The sequence below is a fragment of the Typopeltis vanoorti genome, chromosome 22, assembly GCF_054136105.1.
Source record: "Typopeltis vanoorti isolate ZY-2024b chromosome 22, IOZ_Tvanoo_1.0, whole genome shotgun sequence".
In the NCBI taxonomy this organism is placed as follows: Eukaryota; Metazoa; Arthropoda; class Arachnida; order Uropygi; family Thelyphonidae; genus Typopeltis; species Typopeltis vanoorti.
The window spans coordinates 17,673,724-17,700,388 of record NC_143570.1 but is presented as its reverse complement, the minus strand read 5'-3'; the positions used below and the strand labels follow the sequence as shown (position 1 = coordinate 17,700,388).

Here is a 26,665-nt window from a genome sequence, read left to right as displayed (position 1 = left end):
GTAGTGTATCTATCTTCATTTGTGGATATCTTTATTATTTGTATACCAAATGAGTTATACTGTTTCCAGACTGCTATAATTTTATTTCTATATATATATTGAAAAGCACGGGTGAGAGGGTAGATCCTTGTCATACTCCTCACAATATATCTTTCCATTCTGAAATGTGTTCTAATTTAAATGCAATTTTATTTCCTGTATATATTTCTTGAATGGATTGTAAAAGTTGGTTTGATATATTTAAATCGTTAATATATATTTGTTTAATATTTTAAACAAATAGTCCTCTATAATACTGTTTAGCTTCTCTTTTAACATTCCTGCATATATTTTATATCCTGTATTTAGCAGACGAATTCCCCTATAGTTATTGCAATCATCTTTATTTCATTTTTTATATATTGGGATAACCAGTGCTTTTTTCCAAGAGTTCAATGATTTAAGCTGTCATTATCTATTAGTGCACTGACAGCAAATATGCTGTCAATGCACTGATAGTTTGGAAAAACAAGCTACATTCTCTAAATGACTGTCTAAAAGAGGATCATACTCATGGAGTACATTGAAAAATTCTATATAATTTCTTTGATTAGATGAATCTTCAAGCTCTCATGATCTCAAAGGCATTCTCATTCATGAACTGTTGGCTGTCTTCAGTTCATGAAGACAGCCAATTTATGACCAATTGTGAGTTCATCATTATAAAACACACATGGGCATGTTATCACCCCTCAACAGAAAGTAGTGAGCGAGATTACTATGGCATATTGTGAGTAGAGCAAGTACAACTTTCTCTGTTCCAATCCTGCACGGACCAGACTGACATATTTAATTTCAAGCTTAATTTTGAATAGCTTCTTATTCCTATATCTCTCTATTCCAATATGGCTGCCACTAGGATAGAAGTTTGTGTCTGATAACTCTGCTGGTAATCAGCATATAGTACAGGCAGATGGTGGATGTTTGAAAAACAAGCTGACCTAGCCTCATTTCCATTGATCCCAAAGTGGCTTGGAATCCAACAGAAGTATACATCCAAGTGCAGCTTCTATAACTGAAAGAGAAAGTGTTAGATTCAAGAAAGCACTGGATCTTTTTGTTGCTCAAGATTTTTTATTGTATGAAGAAAACTTAGTGAGTCTGAATATGTTATGCACCTTTGGTAGCAATGCAATGTGATATGATGTATTTTAGTGCATGCTCTATTGCATGCAGCTCACATGTAAAGTTATTACCCCCTAAGTGGGATTTGTGCAGCTTTAATACTGTCTTATCCCACTAGATGCTCTGATTTTGAACTGTTTGTGTAGACGGGCAAACAATCAGCATATTCAATTCTATGAGATTCAAAGAGCTCATAGAATTGAATTGCGTATGGGGGAGCGATATCCAGGAAAAGGAAAGTCACTAGTGGAGTGCCTCAGGGGTCTGTTTTAGGGCCATTACTGTTTAACTTGTATATTAATGATATTGGTGAAGATTTGGATAGAGATATTCATTGCAGATGATGCAAAGTTGGGATGAACCATAAAGAGTAGTGAAGATGTTGTGGCCTTACAAGAAGACTTGAATAAATTGAGTGATTGGGCACGGAAATGGAGATGGAGTTCAATGTTGCAAAATGTACAGTTTTAAAATTTGGAAAACAAAGATGGGATGCAGAATTTATGCTTGGTAAGGATATATTGTTGGAGGTGGAAGAAATAAAAGATCTGGGGAGTGATAGTGGATAAGGATCTAAAATTTAGGGGACACATTGCCAAAATTGTGAAGACAACACAAAGGCTTCTGGGAATGATGCGGAGGACACTGACGTTGAGAAGTAGGGAGATTCTTGTTCCGTTGTATAAGGCTTTCATTAGGCCACACATGGACTATTGTGTCCAGATTTGGTCACCTGGCTTTTAGAATGATGAAGAGATGTTGGAAAGGGTCCAAAGGCAACTGACTAAGGTAGTTTTTGACCTCTGGAATGTCGAGTATGAGGAAAGATTGAGAAGATGTAATTTGCAGTCTGGTGGACAGGAGGAAGAGGGGGAAAATATGACAGAGACCTACAAGTTGGTAAGGGGTTGTTATAAGATCAATGCTGGAGAAGTTCTACAGAAAATAGTGGGAGATCAGGGGAGAACCAGAGGTCATCCTTGGAAACTGTATAAAGAGGGCGTAAGTAGGGGAGTGAGAGGCAGGTTTTTTTTTGTGTAAAGATGAAAATGATTGGAATGCCTTGCCTGAGAGTGTGGTTTCTGCAAGGAGTTTGAGTGTGTTTAAGACACAGTATGATGAGCTGTGTGTGATAAAAGGACCTCCGAGATGAGTCTGACTCCATGAGGTCTTGGGGTAGTGGTAATAATAATAATAATTGAATATACATAGAATTGATAGTCTGCTGACAAGAAAGCAACATGCTGGTATATAAGAGTATCTTTTATCTGCAAACCAAAAGGTTTTATGGCAGTTTATACAGATTCTCCCATTATGAACAAAAAAACAGTTTGCCATGTGAGATAGTCTAGCAGGCATTTTATTTTTGTTGAGTATAATAGAGATAGCTGTTGACGTTGAATTGACAAAGGTGGTTCATTTGCTTCGACATACAGACTAGGAATGGGTAAAGTGTGAAATACTCTAGTTAGAATTCTGATGGCTTGATGGTAAATAGGGCCTAACCATTGCAGTGTACTCTCCCTGAAAAGAAGCATAGACTTGGGACCCATAATCAAGTTTTGATTAGGGATGCACCAGATATTCAGTAGCACTTCAGAAATTTTCAGATATTCAGTTTCATCTGAATCAGTAGAAAGATTCAGTGTTCAGCCAGTAAAAATTCCTATTAAGTGCATCATAACAAATACAAGGAATCAAGAAAAGCCTGCATTTATCTTGCACACTTGCATACAAAGGCTTATTGAATTTACTACAGGCACTTTCTTTGTTGTTTTTATTTTAGTTTATATTATGCAGTCTTAAAAGTTGTTTTTACAGGGTGGCCTATAAGTCATGAAGAGTCAAAAAATATTCACATTTAAAATGTCAATTTTTTTTGATAATTAATTTTTTTTTTTTCTATGCTATGTTTTGCATTAGTGGGAAGGGCTACTAAAATGCATAGCATTACACACACCGTAAAGGATGCGTGCTTTGCATTATGGGATACTAAGGCAATTGACATGAAGTTATTAGTCTTGATATATAAGTAGCCCAGTTGTATATCCTGTGTGCACACTTTATGTGCAAACTTTATTTGCTTACACTTGGACAAAGAATTAAACCAAGAGTATAACTTCTTGGCATTTAATAATGGTTATCATTGGGTTTACTTGCTTCGTGAAGAGAAGAGATGCTAGGCTCAGTGATTGGCCCTTGCCTGTCTCTGAGTGGAACTGCTGCTAAGTGTGCTGTTCTCGAGTGATTTAGGTCAAGAGTGATCGAATCTTTAGGATCATTCAGTGAGAATTAGAGTGACCTTGTAGATTACTCAGAGTTTTTGGCAAGGTATCCCCACACTTTAACATATCTCAATAAAGGTCGAAACTAGCCTGGGGTAGGCCCTTGCCATAATATACACACACGGACAAAGAAATTAGCACGCTTGGAAGAAAACGTGGTACAACATTGAAACTAAGCAAATAGCTAGAGTGCGGGGTGGTATGCAAATGATCCAAGTTTGGAGCGACTGCGCATGCCCACACACCCTGCGGTAGTGCTGCAAGCACGAACCGGCAGCCTTATAAAGCCGGCGTGTAGTCGATAGCTGATTAAAGCGAAAAGCACCAGACGATGCAAGCTAGAGTACAGAGTGACAATAATGCTGGGTAGACGCCAGAGACGTCGATTTAAGTAACTTACGGACTTTGACAGAGGCATGATCATTGGCCTAAAAACCAGAGGGTGGTCGGCGTGCCATATAAGCGTGAACATGAACAGTTTTGACAACACCGTTCGACAGTGTTGGGAGCTGTGGACACATTCCGGCACTTCCACATGGCAGAGCAGCACCGGTCGGATCAGGAGGACCAATGCTAGAGAGGATCAACGGATCATGCGGCAAGCATGGAGGGATCCCACGGTGACCCAGTCCACTATACAGGCAGATGTAGGGGCTCCTGTGTGCCCATGAACCATTTCCTGATGCCTTGCAGAGGCGAATCTACGATCCCAGTGCCCCTTATGTGTTCTCCCATTAACACTGCTGACTCTGTTTGCAGTGGTTCCAGGCGAGAGCAACATGGAACGCCACAGACTGGCGGCAACATGTGGTCTTCAGCGATGAGTGCCACTTCGTCTTGGGGACAGATGATCATCGTGTCCTGGTGTGAAGAACCCCTGGTCAAGGACACAATCCCGACCTCGCAATCGAGCACCACACCTCCCGTACAGCAGGCATTATGGTCTGGGGAGCCATAGCCTACGATAGCCGATCACTCCTCGTAGTGATACATGGCACATTGATGGGGCAGTGGTATGTGGACTACATCCTATGGTCCCACGTTCTCCCATTCTTGGCTGGAATACCAGGAGTGCTATACCAGCAGGATAATGCCCATCTGCACATGGCTTGGGTTGCCCAGGCCTGCCTACATCATCTACAGACACTTCCATGGCCTGCCTGCTCCCCGGACTTGTCCCCTATCAAGCATGTTTGGGAGCAGCTGAAATGGCAGCTCCCACCGTGCCACAATATCCGGGATTTGGAGCACAGCATCCAATACGTGTGGGCCAGGTCTGCTGCAGGACAACATCAGGCATCTGTTCGCGACCATGCCAGACCATATTGCAGCATGTAACACCGCACAAGGCGGTGCAACGTGCTATTGATGATGACCTGATTGCCTACCACAGATCCCTTTTTGTAACTGTCCTTCAGCTCTGTTTCTGTCATCATGTGTATCACTCACTTGTATCATTACACCAATAAAATTTCAGTTGAATCCTATGCTTCCTTCTTGGTATGCTAATTTCTTTGTCTGTGTGTGTATCATTATACACACCCTAAAGGATGTGTGCTTTGCATTATGGGATACTAAGGCAATTAATGTGAAGGCATTAACCTCTATATACAAGTATTCCAGTCATGAAGACACTTCATGAGCAAAATTTGCTTACACTTATGCAAAAGATTAAACCAAAAACATAATTTCTTAGCATCTTTAATTTAAACTTTTCCACTGCATCTGTCCATTATAGGTGAAAAGCTTAAAGATCCCTTCCACAGTCTAAATCTAAAATGATGAAATTTATATTGTCAATTTTATTAGTTGACAGGTTTTTCTAGGTAGTGCATAAGCTTATTTTAATGCAATGTAGTTCAAAAACTAAAGACAAACTACATTTTTGCATGTATATGAAAAAAATTTTTTATGACCTACAGCCAAATGTGGATATAAATTTATTGCCAGCATACTAATACATTATATTACACAAAAAATGTGTTATAAATTTCATAAAAATTAAATTGTAATATGTTTCTGGCAAAAGTTACAAATGTCCTAAGGACATAGTTAAAGAATTAACATACAGTGCTTATAGAAAACTAAGCGAAGAAACATTTCGGTATGGACCATGTCCCCATGAACTGTGATGCAGCTCTTATGACGTCATACCATGCTTAGCACCAAGTGATCCAAAAGTTCTTTAGGTAAACTGGCTCACTCCTTTTTCAGAGCAAGGGTAAGGCCTTGTTTGTTTTCTGGAGGGGATTTTCGAACAGCAGTACATCTCCCTATTGCATTCCAAATGTGTTGTATAGGACTGAGATCTGGGAACATGCTAGCCACTTAATTCGATTAATATCCTTGGTCTCCAGAAGTATCTCCACTGTACAATGAGGCATGGTACTATCATCCATAAAAATGAATTCTTTGCCTACAGCACCACAGAACAACTGAACATGATGTTCAAGAACTTCATTGCAATTTCGTTCACCAGTCATAGTCCTTTTTTTTTCCAGCACTTGTAGCTTGATGTGTCCATTAAGCATAATGCCTTCCCAAACCATGATCCGTGCACCACTGTATCCATTGCTTTCAAGAAGACTCTTGCAATGGTAAGAAGTGTTACTTTCATACCAGATCAAGTGTTGTATAAAATCAGAGGAAAGGCTAAAATGACTCATCTATAAAGAGTACATTAGTCCATTTGTGTCTTCCAATTTTTAATGATACAACATCACTGAAGATGCACTCTATGATGAGCTGTGGATAAAGGAATGCAGACTACAGGCCTTCAGGTATATAGCCCTACTTGTTGCAGACATTTTGCCAAAGTTTGTTGAGATAGTACCTGTGCTTGAATGAAGCTGCCTTTTAAGCTGACCTGCCATGGTGCATCAATTACGTTTTACTGTTATAACCAAAAATCTGTCTTCATGCTCTTTAGCAGAGCGAGGTCGACTTCTTAGCAAGTGTCTGGAACATCAATTGGTTTGAAACACTGCTAAACAAAGCCTACATACAATGCTATATAAGATTCCAAACTTTCTGGTAATAACAGTAATTCTGTTGCCTTCTTAAAGCTTTCCAATAATTCTTTCCCATCAGATAAAATGTCTAAAACAATTCTACAGACTACTAAGTTACAGAGGCGTAGCCCCAGATGGCACTTTTTTGGCGTTTAAGAAATCTTGCCTTACTGTCTATAAAACAGCAACTGAGTGGTGAAATACACTTCGACAATGTCATTGATGAATTTGCGAACAGAAAACCAAGAAAAATAACATTTTAGAATGTTGGAATTAAAGTTTTACTTCAAAAATAAACATAGTGTTTTTAATTTATTTCCCTATATGTCATTTTGACTTTTCGTAATTTATTTAAAAACCTAAGTAGGAATTACCAACATTTTGGAAAAACTGTGCCATTTATAACATAATAAATCTAAAAACATGTTTTGAATACATATGGAAGCATAATTAATTAAACTGGACGTAAACGATTAAAACTGTATCATCATTGAACAAAGTTTTAAATTTTATTAAACAAATAAATAATATGATCTAATTATGTTACTACTTACTTTTAATGAGATCGTTGAGCTTCTCGGCCCTTGCAGAGTTGCTGGATATCTGGCTCGATATTGGTCAAATTCAAGTCGAAGATTGGCACACACACATGAAGATGATTTCTGTATTTTGTTTTTATTTGAAGGAGCGATGAAAATCCTTTCTCACAAAGATAGGTTGTAGAGAACTGAATGACGATTTTCAATACTTCTTCAGATAATTTGGGAAATTCACTTCTCACTGAAGGTGAGATCCAAAATCGAGCCAAGCCACGATCACGGAATTGCATTTTAAGTACACTGTCACTTGAAAGCTCAATTAACTGTTCTTTTTTCAATAACGAAAGGTCGTTCTCATGCCTGCAAGCCTGAAATGGATCGTGAACCCACAGAAATTTCTTATAAAAGTTATTTGGAAAATATGTTTCAAAATTCTGTTTCAGAGGTTTGAGGTGGTCACAAACCCTTTCCAGAAACTCAGAATCAACAAAAATATCATTTTCCACTAAAAAGGATTCCAATGTTGGAAAAGGTGCAAATTGTCCGTCTTTTACATAATTAATCCATAAAACCAGTTTTTTCTCGAATGCTTTTATTTTGTCGTAGGCATCAAGAACAGTTAAAGAATTTCCCTGAAGGGAGAGATTTAGGTCATTTAATTTCGAAAAAATGTCTGAAAGATAGGATAGTGTTGATAACCATGCTTCGCCAACAAGGAGTGATGCAAAATCAGAATTATGTTCATTAACAAATAATAAAACTTCGTGTCTTAATTGAAATAACCTTGTTAGTACTTTGCCCCTGGAAAGCCAGCGAATTTCAGAATGAAGCAAAAGTTGTATATATTCATTAACCATTTCATCGCAGAGTACTGAAAATAACCTATTATTTAACAGTCAAGCTTTAATAAAATTAACTAGCTTTACAGCGTTATATAGCACAGTTTTAAATTCTAGTGGCATTCCTTTGGATGCTAATGCTTCCCTACGTATGAAACAACGTACCCAATTCATATCCGGAGCTACTTCCTTGACCATAGAAACAACCCCACTATGCCTGCCTATAAGGTCGCAAGCTCTATCCGAACATTTTTCCCACTGGATCCCTTTATGTATTATATAACTATTGAGAGTGTGAAATATTTCTTCTCTAGTTGTTCGGTATGGCAAAGTTCTACAAAACAGAATTTCATCATGAATGTTGTTATGATGCGCATATCTTATGTAGCATATTAACTGTGCATCACTTGTAACATCAGTAGTTCGTCTATTTGTAACACATAATAAGGGCTCTTCTTAACTCTTTTGATTAACTGAGATTCTACGTCACCTGCCATATCATTATTCTGCAACCGACAGTGTCATTTGAAAGAGGAATCAAATCAACATCTTTTTAGTAACTTGTTACCAAACATCATTTTTACTACATCTTTTATAGCTGGAAGTAGCAAATTTTCCCCAATAGAATGAGGTTTCCCTGTTTTTGCTATGCGCACACTTAAGAGATAGGATGCTTCCAGTGCCTTGTTATTAATGGAACCCATGGCCGAAACTATATCTTTCCCATGATTTAATGTTCCTAAACGTCACTGAAAAAATTCAATTGGCTTATTTTTCACATCACAATATTTGGTTTCTAAATGTCGTCGAAAAATGCAACGACATTTAGAACATTCGATGATATTTTTTCTTTGAACTGCTCATTTCTTCTTTAATAGTATCAGATTTACTCGCTGTTACAACACTTGTATCACTAGGGTTAGCATCACCTATTTCATTTACCCTTCTTTTCAAAGTCCTAGTTCTAAGACACTTTTTTATTATTGAAAAACGTTTCTGAAAAATATATAAATATATAATACTGGGGTTAACTCAGGACACACTTTGTCCAAGTATCACTTAGTAATTCTCAAGATATACTGAGCCTTGGTTGAAGAGGGGAAACCTTCAATAATAAAAATCAATAAACAACAAGCCATTGGTTGAAATGTGGATAACACATGTTCACTTCAAATCTGATGAAACAGCAAGGGAAGACAGAAGCAATAAAACTATATTATTGTTCACTTCACCCCTCTTTCATTATTGTCATTCTGCCACTACAAATTTAGTGGCAGAATGACGAATAATAAAAAAGGATGAAGTGAACAACAATATAGTTTTATTGCTTCCACCTTTGAACATTCTGATGATATTTGTTGTTGTTTCTTTAAGTCTCCATTTGATTTCAATAATTTTTACTTATTCAATTTTAAATTAAAAAATATATATTTGTTTAATTAATTTAAGTCTGTCTGCAGACCACCTGCCCATCGTCGCGGACCACAGGTTGAGAAACACTGAACTAGATGATATCTTTGAGACATTACAAGAGACATCCAAGTTTGCAACTTTATTCCTTCACAAAAAGAGCTTCCTTCAAACACAATTGGATTAGCACAGCCTTTTGCTTTTTATTCTGTTGTGTGCTATCAGAAGACCCCTTTGTGCACGATTCAAAAAATTTGAATGTGCATACCCCTTTTTACTTGAAATCATCTGTTATACAAACCGCCACAAGCTGATTCATCTGAATTTGCAGTTGTAATCTTCAGAAATAGTGTTGTCCTTAGGTTTTGGACACCGGTGTAGTAATTAAGAAACAGCAATATTCTGCAAACATACTGGAGATTCACTTGCCTAAGTATTCTATACAAGAAATGTCAAATGCAAACAGAACAAAATTCAAATGTGAATGCAGAAAGTGGATCGTTAATGACATGTTGCATCCTGTTACTTTGTATGCCTACAGCATGTTATTTACAAAATGTCTGATACTTTGTTTAGCAGGTGCTAAGAAATAGACAGAAACAGCTTTCAAGCTGTTACTGTTGATTTCTTAGCGAAAAAGCTGTTTCTGTGGGATAGGAAGACATGCTGGGTCTCTCTTTATGATGTTCAGTGTAAGAAAAACTTCAGTCATATAGTACAATGAAAGAAATGGAAGGGGAAAAGAAAATAAACTGACTGTAACCTAGAATTCAAATTTGGTTCGAGGTGCTTTGAGTCTTCACGTTCAGTTCAATGTTTATTGTAGAAATGATATAAAATGAAAATACCATTTTCATTTTATATCATTTCTACTCTTTTTTTCTCTTTTTTTATATCATTTCTACTCATTTTTACTCTTTGATTGAAATCAAAGTTTCCTACATAATTATCATTTCTTTTTAATTTGATAGTGAACTGCCAAAAAAATGACAATAGTTATATAAATTTGAAAGAATAATTAAGTAAACCAAGGTATAATGAATAATATCATACCTGAAAGAGATAGGCATCGCCAAAAGCAGTACTAAGACAGAAAATATAATCACGTTTAGGATGTTCAGGAATAGGTTGCATGATAGCACCATCTACAATAATAAGATGCTTGGGTGTACTATCAATAGCTCTACCATCTCTATTATCACATGGATAGAAAAGTAGTGTAGTGCCTTTCAAACAAACCCAGTATCCTTTCCAACCTCTCTTTCTTGCAAGTTCAATTTGCTGCCGCTTTCTTAGGAGCCATTTTTTGACACTCAGGAATCTAAAAAAAAATAAGAGTCAATAATTATATTTATTTTTAATCAAAATAATTTTCTAAGGGTATAATATTACATCCAAAAGATTTCAAACTAAGAGCACAATGTATTTTTTTCTTAGTTGTATTTTTAAAAATCATATGTTATACTCAAGACTTGAAAAAGACACTCTCTGCTCATCTGTGATGAGGAGAAGTTTTAGTAGATGAGTAAAAAAAAAATTAGAAGACTAGTTTAACTGCCTATTTTACTTATGTAATACTTATTCTATAGCATGTGTTATGTTAAAAAATTTTGTATTTTTGCCTCACTTATTGCTCCTTTTCAGGCATGTCACTCAATACAAACTAATGATTATGTTTTGTTGATTAGGACTAATTTTTGTCATAATGGAATACAATCAAAAAGAACAGGATATACAGGCATCCTAAAGATATTTAAAGATCGCTCTGCTCAGGCATAGCATAAAGTAACCACTTTTTGCTTCATAGTAATAATGTTTTATTTATTCATTTTTAATGATAATGTAAAACTGAAATGACTTAATTACTGACAGTGGTAACTGGCTTATTTTTGTGCCCCATGATGGAATATGCAAAATTTGAACAAACTCGAAAGGAAGAGAAAACTGCAATACTAAATTACACAGTTTAGTATTGCAGATTTATATATAGATATATATTCCCCCCCCCCAAAAAAAAAACATATTTCTTTATATTGAAATCTAAAAAAAATTAATCTAAATGCGTTTCCAGTTGCTGATCCTGTCCATCCACTCTGAACCTTTGTTTATAATGGCAGAGAAAAAGTAGTTTAACTTTTCATAGAAGTCATTCAAGACATGTTGCCATACGTTGTAGAACTGAAAACGTGAAAATGACCATGTATCACTAATTAATAAATAATATTTATTTATTAATAAGTTAGTAATGTGTCACTGATAAGTCAGCCCATACTTGGACTATTGTGTTCAGATTTGGTCATCTAGTTTTCATATGTGTGGAAACACTGATGTGGAAACATTGGAAAAGGTCCAGAGACAAGTGACTAAGTATCAGGATTTTGGAATGTTAGCCTATCAGAGAGAAGCTAAAAGAATGGAAATTACACAGTTTAGTGGATAGGAGGAAAAGAGATTATATGATAGAAATATTTAAATTAGCGAGAGGATTTTATCAGATTGATATTGTGGAAATTATCAAAACAGCAGAAGGTGAGAAGGAAAGAACCAGAGGCCATCCCTGTAATAGTGTGGTCAAAAAAGGTGTGGAGAGTATATTTTTTTACTGTAGAATTGTGGGTACGGAGCACATTACCAGAATATGTTGTTAAGAATTTTAAGGTTCAATATAATAAATATGTTGTCAGTTGAATGAACCTCCCAAGATGAGCCTACAGACTCCATGGAGGGTGTGATGATAATAAAATGTATCTGATATATTGAAGCCCATCAGATAAAATGTATCTGATGGGTTGAAACCCATCAGATACATTTTCCCATCCGAAAAGAAACCCATCAGAAAAGCATTTTCAAATTGACCAGGTCCATGAATGAAAGTGATATTGGTGAACATAGGCTGACACCCGATTAGTGATATTTGCCTGACTTACCTTTTGGTAAGCCAGCACCAAAATTTTTCAAGCTCCAGTTATACTAAATGCAAACATACAAATAATATAAATACAACATATATAAATACAAATATTTACATTACACTAAATAATTGCTAAATGAAAGGTTTCACAGTTTGGAAGGCAAGGATGGAATGACAAGTATTTGACTGAGTGAAGACATAGAAGAATATGGGATATACAAAGGAATGTCTATCCTTTGTCTATCCCATATTCGTTTGTTCACCATCTCCATTTCGTCTATCCCATATCCATTTGTTCATCTATCCCATATCTATTCGTCTATCCCATATCCATCTGTTTTTACCATCACTCCCGGTAGGGAATGATGGTAAAAAGGACTAGATTTTGTTTTGTTTATATATGAGCACAAGGAATATCAGAAATATCAACAGTGATTGTTGGGATAAGTGAAACACAGTTGGATGAATATCCTGACAACGTTTTTCATGAGAACAGGAGGAAATGAAAGGAAGAGGGGATTGCAGTTGAAGATTAGTCACACAAAGTGGATATGCAAAGAAAAAATACTAGCAGTACAGAGTGATGTGGTGATAGAATGAATTATTTAGTGGAATGCTACTATAGTATAAGGGAATGGGAAGTGGTGAAAAGAAATGTATAGGAAAATACATTTAGTGAACAAGAGAAGGGCAATCACTATGGTTGGTTTTCACAGTTAGAAATTTATGGAGACACAACATACGTGTTAAAATAATTACTTTATTTAATATTAGGAAAGTAATATTCGATGTTTCGACCTCTGTATTGAGGTCATCATCAGGAAAATACATATGTATAAGATACAAGTTACATGCCACTGCACTTTACAAAGGTAAAATGAATCTAAACTGCTTTGGTCGATTGGTAGAGCCCTCTGCTACTAATGGCTCACGCAAAAAGTTAAGCAAGTTTGAGCGTGGTTAGTAGTTGGAAGGGATTTAATCATTCGATGCTGTTGCACACTCTCCCTCAATAAGTCTTTGGACTCCCCTGGAGGTGTCACATAATAATAATAATAATTAACCTTTTATCTAGCCTGACCTCTAGTGGAGAAAAAAAACTAAATTAATAATATTAAAAAAAAAATAAATAAATAAAATAAAATAGAATTAGAAAAAAAAATGATAAATATAAAAATAAATTAAAAACAGAACTACATTAATTAAACATTTCTAAAGTCCTCTCAATAAGTGCATTAGAAATATCGATATCCGACTTTGTTGCTCCAGGAACGGGGAATGAATGTAGGAAGACAAGTAGTGTGATAGGAGAGAATGAAAAAAAGATATATATGAATGAGAAAATAATAGTTGATAGTGTGGAAGGTGTGAGTGACTGTGAAAGTTTAGGAGATGGTTTTGTTTGGGAGAGTGAATTTAGATTAAGAGTGATTGATCTGCAGAGGAAGATAAATGAGTTGAAAGAGGAGGTGGAATGTCTTGTGAATGAGAGCAGAAGTATGAAAGATAAGATTAGGAGAATGGAAGAGATAAATGCAAGGAGAATCAGAGTAGGAGAGAGAGAGAATTTAGGGAGTATGAGTGAGAGGTATGGGGGTGCTAGAAGAGAAAAGAATGGAAATAGTAGAAGAGAGGGAATGAGAGAGAGGTATGGGAATGCTAGCAGACGAGAGGATGGAAACAGTAGGAGAGACGGAATGAGAGAGGGATATGGAAGTGCTAGAAGTGGAGAAAATGAAAACAGTATGAGAGAGGGAATGAGAGAGATGTATGGAAGTGCTAGAAGAGGAGAGAATGGAAACAGTAGGAGAGAGAGGTATGGGAATGCTAGAAGAGAGAATAGCAGTAGAGGAGAGGGAATGAGAGAGACCTATGGAAATGAAAGAAGAGGAGAGAATGAAAACAATAGGAGAGAGGGAATGGTAAGAGGTATAATGTATGGCGACCCAATGATCCGTGGTGTTTGATCTGTGGTGTTCAAGATAGGATGCGTGAGGAGTGTTTGCCAGGAGGAACAACAGAAAGGGTGGCTATGGCAATTAAGAGAGGTGAAAGGGTGGATGAGATGATTGTGATGGTAGGAACGAATGACTTGAGTGGTAATGTAAGTCGGCCAGCGAGAGATATGAGGTTTTTGGTTGAGACTGTACTGAAGAAGACAGAGAGAGGAAAAATAGTGTGTGTGTGTGTTGCCTAGGTATGATAATGATGAGCTGAGCAGAAGATATTGAATGGCATAATAGCAAGAATGTGTGACAAGAGAGGAGTGGTATATGTGGATGCTTGGAGTGTGTTTGAGGAAAGAGAGGAATTGTATACGAGAGACCGTTTACATTTGAATGAGGAAGGACGTAGGCATCTGGAGAGATTGCTGTTCTGAATGAGTCAGTGTGTCCCAGGGAGGATGATAGCAGGGGTGGCCTCTTGTGGGAATGGATACTTGGGAGAAGGGAGACGATGTCAGGTAACACTGAGCCCAGTGGAGTCTAGAAGGGATAATGCTGGGTATAGAAAAAATGGCATTTATATACTTTATACTAATGCCAGGAGTATCCAGAATAAGGGAGAGGAATTGGTGGCACAGATAGCATCAGCCTGGCCAAAAATTATTGGGATCACTGAGACATGGTTGACAGAAGGGGATATAATAAAAGGAATAGAAGTCGCTGGGTATAGCATTTTTCGTCAGGATAGGAGGGGAAAGCGTGGTGGTGGGGTGCTGCTTATGATAAGCAATGACCTACGTTCTCTAAGAGTGGAAGCTTTGGAAGGAAATGAGGCAAATGATTTTGAGAGCACATGGTGTGAGGTAGAGGTAGGATATTTAGTGGGGTGTTGCTACAGACCCAGGAGCACAGAGGATGGGGACCAGGAGATGTTTAGACAGCTAAGTTTGGCAAGTGCAAGAAGAATGATTGTTATGAGAGATTTTAACTACAGTAGTATAAATCGGAGAGAGGAAGATGCATGTAGCAATAGTGGAATGGAATTTCTAGAATTCTTGAGGGACAAATGTCTTAGGCAACATGTAATAGAGGGAACAAGAGGTTCAAGAGTTTTGGATTTGGTTATAGCATCAGAAGAGTTGATAATAACTGAGAGGACATCTCTCCCACCAGTTGGAGAGAGGGACCATATGGTTTTGACTTGGAAAATGAATAGACATGCAGGAGTATCAAAGAAACAGGAACTTATGTGGAATTATAATGCAGGTGATTATAATAGTCTTAGATGTCAACTTCGAGAAGTTTCATGGAGGGAGTATTTGGAAGGCTGGGATATCGTTTGTGCATGGGAAATTGTGAAAGAATATTTGTTAGCAGCAATGATAAGTTGCATACCACGAGTGAAGAAGAGGGTACAATTTGGAGTAAAGTGGATGACAAACAATATTAAATAGGAATTGCATGTAAAAAAGAGGCTATGGAAGAGATATAAGGAGACAGGTGAAGAGAGGATGCGTGAAGAATATAAGACACAGGCCAGAAGAATGACTAGTGTGGTAAGGAAAGCGAAACTGGAATATGAGAGGAGATTGGCCCTAAGATCCAAAGAAAATCCTAGGGAATTTTTTAGCTATGTGGCCAGTAGGAGGAGAAATGACTGTGGAAGAATGATATTGTGGGATAAAAATGGGAATAGAGTGACTGATGCAGAGGACATAGTGGAATTGTTCAATGACCACTTTATTGGAGTATTTCATTCTGGAGGAGTCAGTTTTAATGCTAGAGGGATAGGGCAGGTTCAAGGTTTAGAGGTACAGGAGGAGAGTATGTTTCAGATACTGAGACCTCTGGATGTCAATAAAGCTTTGGAATTGGATGGTATTTCACCACGAGTTTTGAGACAATGTGCTAGGGAACTGACAGTGCCTTTAACCTGGCTTTTCAATGAAAGTCTGGCTTCAGCAAAGGTGCCCAGGGGATGGAAGGAAGGTAAGATAGTGCCATTGCATAAGGGTGGTAACAGACTGGAAGTGTCTAATTAGAGACCAGTCTGTGTGTCATCAGTAGTTGTTAAGATCTTGGAGAAAGTAGCAAGGGACCGTATTCGGCACTGGGCAGATGAGGGTTATCTGTGAGAGTCAACATGGATTTGTGAAAGGGCACTCTTGTTTTAGCAATATGCTAGCCTTTTATAATAAAGTTACAAGAACATTAGATGAGGGAAAGGCATATACTGTAATTTTCTTAGACTTAGCTAAGGCATTTGACAGGGTGCCACATGATAAGCTGATATTTAAGTTGCGACACATGGGTCTGGATGTCAGATTGGTCAACTGGATTCAGGATTGGCTGTCTGATAGGTATCAGAGAGTTGTGTATGGTGGAGCAGTTTCAAGGAGACAGAAGGTTACAAGTGGGGTCCCACAGGGCTCAGTACTAGGACCTATATTATTTAACCTTTATATCAATGACATTGCCAGTGGATTGCAAGGGGATATTCAGTTGTTTGCGGATGATGCGAAGCTGGGAAGGACGGCACTGGGCAGATGAGGGTTATCTGTGAGAGTCAACATGGATTTGTGAAAGGGCGCTCTTGTTTTAGCAATATGCTAGCCTTTTATAATAAAGTTACAAGAACATTAGATGAGGGAAAGGCATATACTGTAATTTTCTTAGACTTAGCTAAGGCATTTGACAGGGTGCCACATGATAAGCTGATATTTAAGTTGCGACACATGGGTCTGGATGTCAAATTGGTCAACTGGATTCAGGATTGGCTGTCTAATAGGTATCAGAGAGTTGTGTATGGTGGAGCAGTTTCAAGGAGACAGAAGGTTACAAGTGGGGTCCCACAGGGCTCAGTACTAGGACCTATATTATTTAACCTTTATATCAATGACATTGCCAGTGGATTGCAAGGGGATATTCAGTTGTTTGCGGATGATGCGAAGCTGGGAAGGATTATTAGTAATAGTGCAGATGTGGTAGCCCTGCAAGAGGATTTGAATAAGCTAGATAGATGGGCAAATGAATGAGGGTGTCAGTTTAATGCAGCAAAATGTAAGGTCTTGAGGTTTGGGAAACATCGATGGGATGCTGCATACTCTATGGGAGGAGTTATACTAGAGGAAGTTGGGGAGACAAGAGATCTGGGGTTGATGATTGATAGAAACCTGAAGTTTAGGGGACATATTGCAAAGGTGGTGAAGGTAACACAGAGGATTGCTGCACAGAGGGACCAAATCTGAGAAGGACACTGACCTGCAGAGATAAGAGAGTTATCATTCAGTTGTATAAGTCTCTGATCAGACCACACTTGGATTATTGTTCTCAGATTTGGTCCCCAGGATTTGAAGGGGATAAATTAACCGTGGAAAAGATACAAAGACAGATGACAAAGATGGTCTCAGGACTGTATAAGGATAGTTATGAGAATCGGCTGAGGGAATGTGGACTGCAGAGTTTGGTGGATAGAAGGAGGAGAGGTGATATGATTGAGACTTTTAAACTGTTGAGAGGTGGTTACAGGGTTGACACTGGGGAGTTCTTTCACTTTGTTGAACAGCGTGAAGGAGTGATGACAAGAGGCCATCCCTGGAAGTTATGAAAGGAAACTGTGAGCAAGAGGGTGAGGAGTGGTTTCTTTGCATGGAGGGTGGTTGAGCCATGGAATGCATTGCCTGATAGAGTGGTGAGGGCAAGAACGGTCAATGAGTTTAAGGAGTGTTATGATAGACTTTGTGTTTATTAGGGGGGAACCTCCCCTCGATGAGTCTTGACAGACTTTATGTTCTTAGGAAGGACCTCCCACGATGAGTCTTTTGACTCCATGGAGGCCTGAATAATAATAATAATAATAATAATAATATTGAGATTTTCTTCTGGGCTTGTTCAGGTTGCTTTAAGGGTTGCAGATGGGCCCACCGCATTCTTGGAATGATTAGTCCATCATTTTTGTTCAGGTTTGATTGCGTTTTAGCATTTCCCAGGCTTCTTTGAATTTTCTCTCAAACCCAGGTTTTGGTGCGCCGTAGGGACTTGGCCGTTCCAGTCAATTTTATGGTATGTTTGAAGTGCATGGTCTGATAGGCCTGTTTTTCCATAATGGAGGTATTTAATGCATCGTTTGTGTTCATCTTTTATGTGCATTCTGTTTCCCCTATGTAAGTTATGATGACCATAAGTTGCATGCTTATCTGATGGTGGCAGCCATACAAGCACTTCAGTGAGTAAAGGATACATGTGAAACCATAAGACTGGTAATAATGAAGAGCTTGAGAGACATTGGAGCTACAGCATGAAATGGTAAGTTGAGAAAGATTTACTACTGTTTTGTTTAATAATATTTTCTCAAAAGAATTACTTTCTGTACACTGATTCTAAAAATATAACCTAAAATGTTTTGCAATTGATCACTCATTTGCTGCCATGTTATATGACATCACTGGTCCTGTCTGTCCACAATGGTTTGAAATCAATCTTCAGAAAACCTACTGTGGTTAATGTGTATAGACCTAAGTTTTATTTATAACAGTTTCATTTCATTGAGAGATTTTATGATTATTTTGAATATTTTTACCTTCAACATTTATTTATAATGGCAGACAAGGAACTGTTTGACTTTTTTTTCTCTCATAAGTGATTAAACACATGCTATAAGGGTTAGAACTGAAAATTTGTGACAATGATCATGATCATAAATAAATAAGTTTACATACATTATGGATAAAATGTATGTTTTTTTTTCTTTATTTCACATAGATTGAAAACAAACAAATATATATAAGTTGGTTTATTATTTTTAATGTTATACCTAATAGTACACTTGCACCAAAAATATTTATTTATGTAATTTTTTAAATAAATATTTCTATATTTTTACATAATCTGGAAATCCTTTACAAAAAAAAAAAAAAAAAAAAAAAAAAAACTTCTTTAGGGCAACCAATATGTTGGGTAATGAAATAAATCTTTCTCCTAAAAGTTACCATATTTGCTTCAACATTCGTAGTTATGCAGGGTGTTAAGAAGCAGCATTAACACAAGCTTATAAATTGAACATGCCCAAAAGTGAACACACGACTGTAATATATTAAGCAACCATGGCATTCTGCCTAAGACCAAGATATTTCCTTGCCTGGTGAGCTTACACAAAATTTTTCAACCTCAGATGACAGTACTACATGAAAGTTTACATTCTCTACTAATATCATATGATAATTTGACATTTGCCTTAAATACCAATATTGGAGTCAGGATTCTGCTGAATTGTGAAGCCAGTGTTCATCATTTCTTCTTCATTAGAAAAACTATCCAAGACATAATCAAAGTGAACTCCCTCTAGTGCACTTAGTATATGTATTATTTTATACTCTTGCAGGGGAAAGGAAGTATCCAAGTACATCTATTAAAGAGTCTGGAGGAAATGTCTTTTATTCTGTCATGCATGTTCCATTATTTTGTTTCGTTAGTGGATTCTCATGTAGTGGGACCATTCTTGGCATGTTTTCAGGGGTAAACGCATATCAATTTTTCTGTTTTATGAGCTCTAGAGAGAGAGATAGCAAGTAAAATGAAATCCCACAGCAAGTTGGATTGAAAGATGTGTAAGCTACCATACTAGCACTTTCTTTACATTTTCTTTTTCAGCATACGAGTATTTACAACTGGATATTCAAATTTTTGTAATATACTGCTTCCTCACCTGCTACGGGAATGCTCTGCTTGGTTTTTATTTTTTGGATCTCCTTTTCATCCTTCCATCTCTGGCTTGCTTGGGAGTATGTGCTGGGTGATCTCCCTCATAATTAGGGCATTCTGGTTTTCCTCTTACAGTCTTTGTTCTATGATCTTTACTGCCACATTGGGCAGAGATCGCAAAGCCATGGCAGGCAGTTTGAAAATAGCCATATTTCAGAGACATTTAAAGCAACGTAAAAGGTTTGGAATACACAGCCAAACTGGCAGTGCAGATATTTTTCTTTCACAGAAATTGGTGGTTTAGTAAGAATAAAGGTAGATAAATTTAGTAAGAATAGCATCCAGGAGAAAAAAGTTCCATGAGAAAGTTCCATGAAAAGACCACGAGAAAAAAGTTCTACTGCAACATTGTGTGCAAACAAAGGTGACCCTTGCAGGCAAGCCCACTAACCCATTGATCCTGGTCGAGTCATCCATGACCACCCCTCTTGCCAAAAAACAGAGGTCAAAGTAATGTAAGACTACTAGGATCTTCCTTTTTTGGGTGTCTATGGACTGCACCACATAGCAAACACAGTAGTGAGGCACTGGATCCCAGCGACAGTTTTCAGGGAGATGCAATAGTAAATAAAAACTCAGAGGAAGAAGAGCATAGAAACAAAAGCAGAGTACAAAAATAAACAACAAAAAGGACTAGAACCATAGCCGCGAGTCCCGTCCACAACAAACAGGTGTCCCACATAGACTTGGATGGGTGAGGACTTGCAGATGAAACAAATGTTATGGTGGAGTGGGAGAGAGGTGGAGAACAGTTGCCTGAAGAATACAAAGGCTAGAGAAAGGTGACTAGTGCAGTAAGTACACAACAATTATAATACAAGAAGAGACTTCCAAAGAAAATCCCAAGGAGTTCTATATGTGGCCAGTAGGATGAGAAAAGATTTGTCCCTGCAAACAATAACCCTCCTGAAGGAAACAACTGTTAGATGACAATGCAGATGGTGTTGTAGAGCTGTCTAATTATCCCTTTATTAGTATGTTTCATCTCTGAAGGAGACAACTGTTAGGTGACAATGCAGATGACATAGTACAGCTGTCTAATTATCCCTTTATTAGTATGTTTCATCAAGGTAAACGTGGTTTTTTTTTTCCCTAGATGGACAGAACAGATTTAAGGATTAGAAGTGAATAAAGATGAATACTGAGCACACTAGATATCACCAAGGCAGTGGGACAAGATATTTTCACCACGTTTTTAGGAATTGTTCCAAGCAACTTATGTCTTGACCTGGTTGCTAAGTGAAAATCTTGAAATGGAGCATGCTGCTAAGAAGTCGAAGGAGGGGAAGATAGTGGTCACTGCATAAACGTAGTGGCAGAATGTAAGTATCACATTACAGACTAGTTTTGTATTTCACATGTGGTTGTTAATATTTTGGAATAATTGGTAAGAATTCATAAGCAAAATTTGGCACTTGAGGAATATATTATTTATGAAGGTAAGCACAGATTTGTTAAGAGGAAGGTACTCTTGTTTCTGTAACCTTGCTACTTTTTTATAGTAAAATATAAGAGCAGTGGATGAGCGAAAAAGTATACTGTCATTCTTCTGGATTTTGGAAAGGCATTTGATAGGGTGGCATATAACATGTTGATATTTAAGTTGAAATGTATGAGTTGAGATATCAGTCTAGTGGACTGCATTGGAAATTGGCTTTTTTTTCTTTTCTTTTATGTGGTTACCACCCATGATAGGTTATTACTAAACCTATAGTACATTTGTACCTTTTTTTCCTATTTTTGTCAATTTGATATATATATATATTTTTTTTTTACATTATCCAGAAACCCTGCTCTAGAGATCAAACATGGAACTTTTTCAGCCACTTCAGGACTCCAGAAAGCAGGGAGGTGGCCTCAAACTAGGCAATGAAATTCATCTTCCACCTAAAGACAATCACAAACATCCATGTCCACAGCGGGATTCGAACCCACAACCTGTTGGTTGGAGAGCAGATATGCTAACCACTCGAACAACCAGGCTGGCAGATGGATATCATAGTTGTGTATGGAGGAATAGGGAATATCAGGAAATAGGAAAATCCCACAGAGCTCAGTACTTGGCTCATTATTCAATCTTTATGTCAATGATATCATTATATGATTATAAGGAGAGATTTACTTATTTGCAGATGATGAAAAGCTCAGGAAGCTTATTAGTAATAGTGCTTATGTTATAGCTCTTTAGGAGGATTTGTATAAGCTATAAAGGTTAATAAAGGAATTGAGATATCAGCTTAAGCTAAATGCAAGGTCTTGAAATTTGGAATCAACTGATAGGAGACTGCATATGCCAATGGTGGACAAACTGCAACTCTGAGCCGCATGTGGCTTCCAAAGCAACTCTGTGCAGCTCCCAAGACAATATTGGGTTTCATTGCCATTTTTCCTAAATTTTATATTAATAATCTATAGTAGTATAGTATGTACCAATATTAGAATATTTTATTTTGTAAATACTTTAGAGATAAGTTTATTTATTTATTCGTGTGGGATTCCCCCCCCTCCAATTCCTCAACTGCCTCTTAGGACTGGTTGAGCCCTCCTAATGAGGAATTATGTATTTTTGGCTGTAGCCTGTGTATTCACAGGGCCGGTTTGTCTGCTTGCAGGATGAAAAACCCCACATAAACTGGGGGGAAAACCCTGCTGTCCACGACCAAGACTGGCTAACTTGGCTATGACTGAGAAAGATCCTTAAGCTCCTCATATCGTCGACGGGAATCGAACCTAGGACACTCCTTCCCCAGGCATATGCGAAGCACATAGCCCCTAGGCTAACCATGTGGACTTAAATAAAAAAAAAAAAACAGATATTTTGAAACTTTAAATTTTTAGCTTTTAAATGGTACTGGTCAAAAGGGTTCTTAATGTGGATTTTATTATCATATTAGGTTGGTAAAAAGTGTTTCAACATTTGATGGCCTGTGTCGCTCCCACCAAATTAGTTCCAAAAGTGACTACTACGATCGCTGCATTAACCGCCACCTCCATTGCCTGGACTCTGTGTCATCAATCTTCATGCAGTATATACAAGTCATGCGCTTGTGGTGGTAGAGGAACATAACTAGTGTAGTGTAGATAAGTACTTTTCTGGTTAATAAATTGTTAAGACTGATTTTTAGTGAAAGTTATAAAACCCATGTTTAAAATGACTGAGCAACAAAAGAGTATAAAACAGAAATACAAACAAGAAAAGAGAGTGTTTAACCAACAATGGGAGGATGATTTTGCTTTTACTGTTAAGGGTGAAAAGGCTCTGTGTCTTATCTCATACAACCATCAACCAATTTAAAGCCAGTAATTTAAAGCACCACCATGAATGTAATCATGAAAAGTTTGCATCTGAATTTCCTCCTGAATCAGAGCTGCAAAAAAACAAGATAAAACATTTGAAATATAATTTAGTCACTCAACAAAATAGCCTATTTTCCCTCTGAAAGCAAAGTGATTTGGCACAAAATAATATTTTCTGCAGCTCTTGAACATTCAAAAATGTATGAAAAGTATTATATGTGGTTCTTATTACCGAAGAACTTGCCCACCCCTGGCATATGCTCTTGGAGGCACTATACTGGAAAACATGGAGGAAGCAAAGGATCTTATGATGGATCTTAGGTGTTGATACATAGAAAAAATTTAAGTTCAGAGGATGTATTGCAGAGGTTGTGAAGTCAACCCAGAGGAATGGTGCAGCACTGAAAAAACATGAACTAACAGTGATCTCAGCAAAGAAATCCAAATGAAACCTGAGGACATGTAATCAGCAGTCTGATGGAAAGGACAAAAAAGTTATATGATTGAAACATTTAAGCTGTTGAGAGGTATTTACTGGATTGACAATGAGGAGATTTCTCATATGCTAGAACAAAGACACCTTCAAAGATGAAACAGGAAATAGTAAGAGGTAAGAATTAAGTTGACTCTGATTGCACAGAGCATTAGGAGCATAGAATGCATTGCTGAGAGGGTGACAGACAGCAGATAAGGAGTGGTATGACAGAATGTTGTCTAAGGTGGTCGATGAGGTATGATATCATGGAGGTCAAAAATAATAATAGTGTATGCAAATTATAATTATAAATTGCAAGTAATAATAATAATGTATGTAAATGACTAATGCACAACTCCCTAACCATATCCACGCATGTCCTCATAATGAATCCTGTTCAAATCAGTGGATTCCTGTATCTCATTCTTACCTCTCTCTAACACTATTTACAAATCTGAATACACAAACTGGCCTGTAATTAAGCTGCAGTCTTGGTGCTTTCTACAATAGTGGTCTGAAAAGTTCTAGGCCTCAACCATAGATAGCAACACTATCGGCACGATTTTCTTTTTCTAAGTTGGTATATCTGTCATAAGCATCCATGTGATATTGCAAGTCATTCTATCAAGTAGTTTGTTTTATACAGCTGTCTGAAGCAAAAGTGTTTTCTGCATCGCTTGAAATGGATAAAATTGAATATCGTGCGGTTATAAAATTCTTTATAGAAGAAGGTTTAACACCAAAAGAAATCCATTTAAAGTTCATAGAGATTTATGGACACTCTTCTCCTTCGTGTTTGACAATTAAGAAATGAGCTGCCGAGTTTTAAACGTGGCCGTACCAGCCTTGAAGTATGGACACTCTTCTCCTTCATGTTTGACAATTAAGAAATGAGATGCCAAGTTGAAATGTGGCCATACCAGCCTTGAAGATGATCCATGTGAAGGACGTCCAAAAAGTGTAACACCACCAGAAATCATTGATCAAGTGCATGATATGGTATCAGATGACCTGCAAGTCAAAGTGCATTGCTGAGACTATAGGCATTTCAAAAGAACATGTAGGATATATTTTGTATGAAGAATTGCAAATGAAAAAGCTTTGCACAAGATGGTGCCATGCTTGCTCAGAGCAGATCAAAAAATGCACTCACATGAAAATCTCTGAACAGTGCTTGAAGCATTTTAACAAGAATAAAACTGATTTTGTGTGTCGATTATTACTATGGATGAGACTTGGATTCACCGTTACACACCAGAATCTAAACAGTGGACAGAAGCCAGTTGTTCAGCACCAAAGAATACAAAATCAGTTTTCCATCAGCAGAAAAGGTCATGATATTGGTATTTTGTGTTTATTATCTTGAAAAGGGTAACACAATAACCAGGGAATATTATTCCAATTTTTTAACCAGACTAGATGCAAATCGTGAGAACACACTCTGTTTGCAGAAGGAAAAAATCATCTTTCATCAGGACGATGCACCTGCCCACAAAGGTGTTTTGGCAATAGGAAAATTAAGGGATCTGCACTATGAATTGTTGGAACATCCACCCTATTCCCCAGATTTGGGGAATACGGCAGATATTCCCTTCCCACTACAGGAATGGTGCTGGAGCCTCACTGGAATAAATTTATTAGTTTTAAGGGAGATGATGTTGAAAAAGAAAAATAATTTTGAAATTATAAATTCGTTTTTTCATTGTTAGGTCAAGAACTTTTGAGATAACCCTCATAGAGTGAAAAATTTCAGGAAACTTTGATACTTTCCATTTTGATTTCTGTTCACTTTTCTAGTTCTCATTCAAAAATAGCATCATTTCAAAATTGTAAATTAGGAGGCAAGTACTTTAATCTGCAATCCCAAAACAAAGTATTTGGACTGCCATTCCAAAAATACACAATCCAAACTTCATACCATAAAAACTATGATATCTGCATAGAAGATTTTTTTACTGTCTTATTTTTAACCAAAACTGAACACAGTTTTTACATAACCAAGAAAACATTATTATTATTATTATATGAATATCTCTGTGGAGTCAGAAGGCTCATTGTGTGGGGGGAGTTTATAGACCCAATACCTATTCACTTAAACCCATTCACTGTCAGGATACTCACAACTAATTCGGGCAATCCATTCCTCTCGCTCACCACTCTATAAGTAAAAAATTTAGTATGCACATGCTTACTGACCACACTCTTATACAACTTCCATCATGTATTGAAAATTTTCTTTTGTGTCAATCTTATAGAACTCCTTTAACAACTGTCAAGTTTCTACATATTATTATTATTGTTGCAAAGCCACCTCCGTGGAGTCTGACAACTCATCTAGGGAGACCCAAACTATCCACACAATCTTTCGTACCTCTCCTTGAATTAACAGACAAAACGCTACCAACAGACTCTGCATTGGCACACCCAGGATTTAATCTTGGGGGGGGGGGGGGAGTTGAATGGCTAAAAATATTTTTAATACAATGAATTTGCATTAAAAATATTTTTATCCAAACTAAAATTCATTAAATTTCATTCATTCAATAAAATTCATTAGGTAATTATAAAAATGTATTTAAAGAATAAAATCCAGTTTTCTTTTTAGAAAGCTCTTGAATTATTTCGGTCGCGGTTACATTAATCTCTCTCTCTGCGTGTATATATATAGCAAAGCCAGTCCGTTCAATCGTGATTGTGTCATGGTAGATCTTAAATAAGTTTTTAAAAGGCACAAGTTAAAAAATAATCTTTCACTGACACATGTTGTTACCGGAAGCTTCGCAAATATTTTTAATAAGTTATAGATGTTAGGATATATCATTTTGTCACACTTTGAAACTGCATCAATGGCATTTTTGCATGGAGCTATTGCAAACAGTTTTTCAAATTTCTTAAACCACAACTTGAATTCGTGGGTTCAAAATTGCTGGATTTGTATAAGGCAAATCACCGGCATAAAATTCACACAATTGACGAAAATCTTCCCTGGCACTTGCTGTTGGAGCATCTTTTAAATTTGGTAGAATAG

General features: G+C 37.1%; 1 protein-coding gene across 6 annotated transcripts in view; it reads right to left on the bottom strand.

Moving 5' to 3' along the window:
• The window catches only part of LOC150094189 (protein still life, isoform SIF type 1-like), an 881,056-nt gene that overhangs the window by 538,308 nt on the left and 316,083 nt on the right, over window positions 1-26,665 (bottom strand). For all 6 annotated transcript variants that reach the window (XM_090412285.1, XM_090412284.1, XM_090412288.1 and 3 more), the window contains exon 9: window positions 10,302-10,569. In XM_090412285.1, coding sequence (XP_090268411.1) covers window positions 10,302-10,569 — 268 coding nt within the window. The remainder of the gene's footprint in view (window positions 1-10,301; window positions 10,570-26,665) is intronic.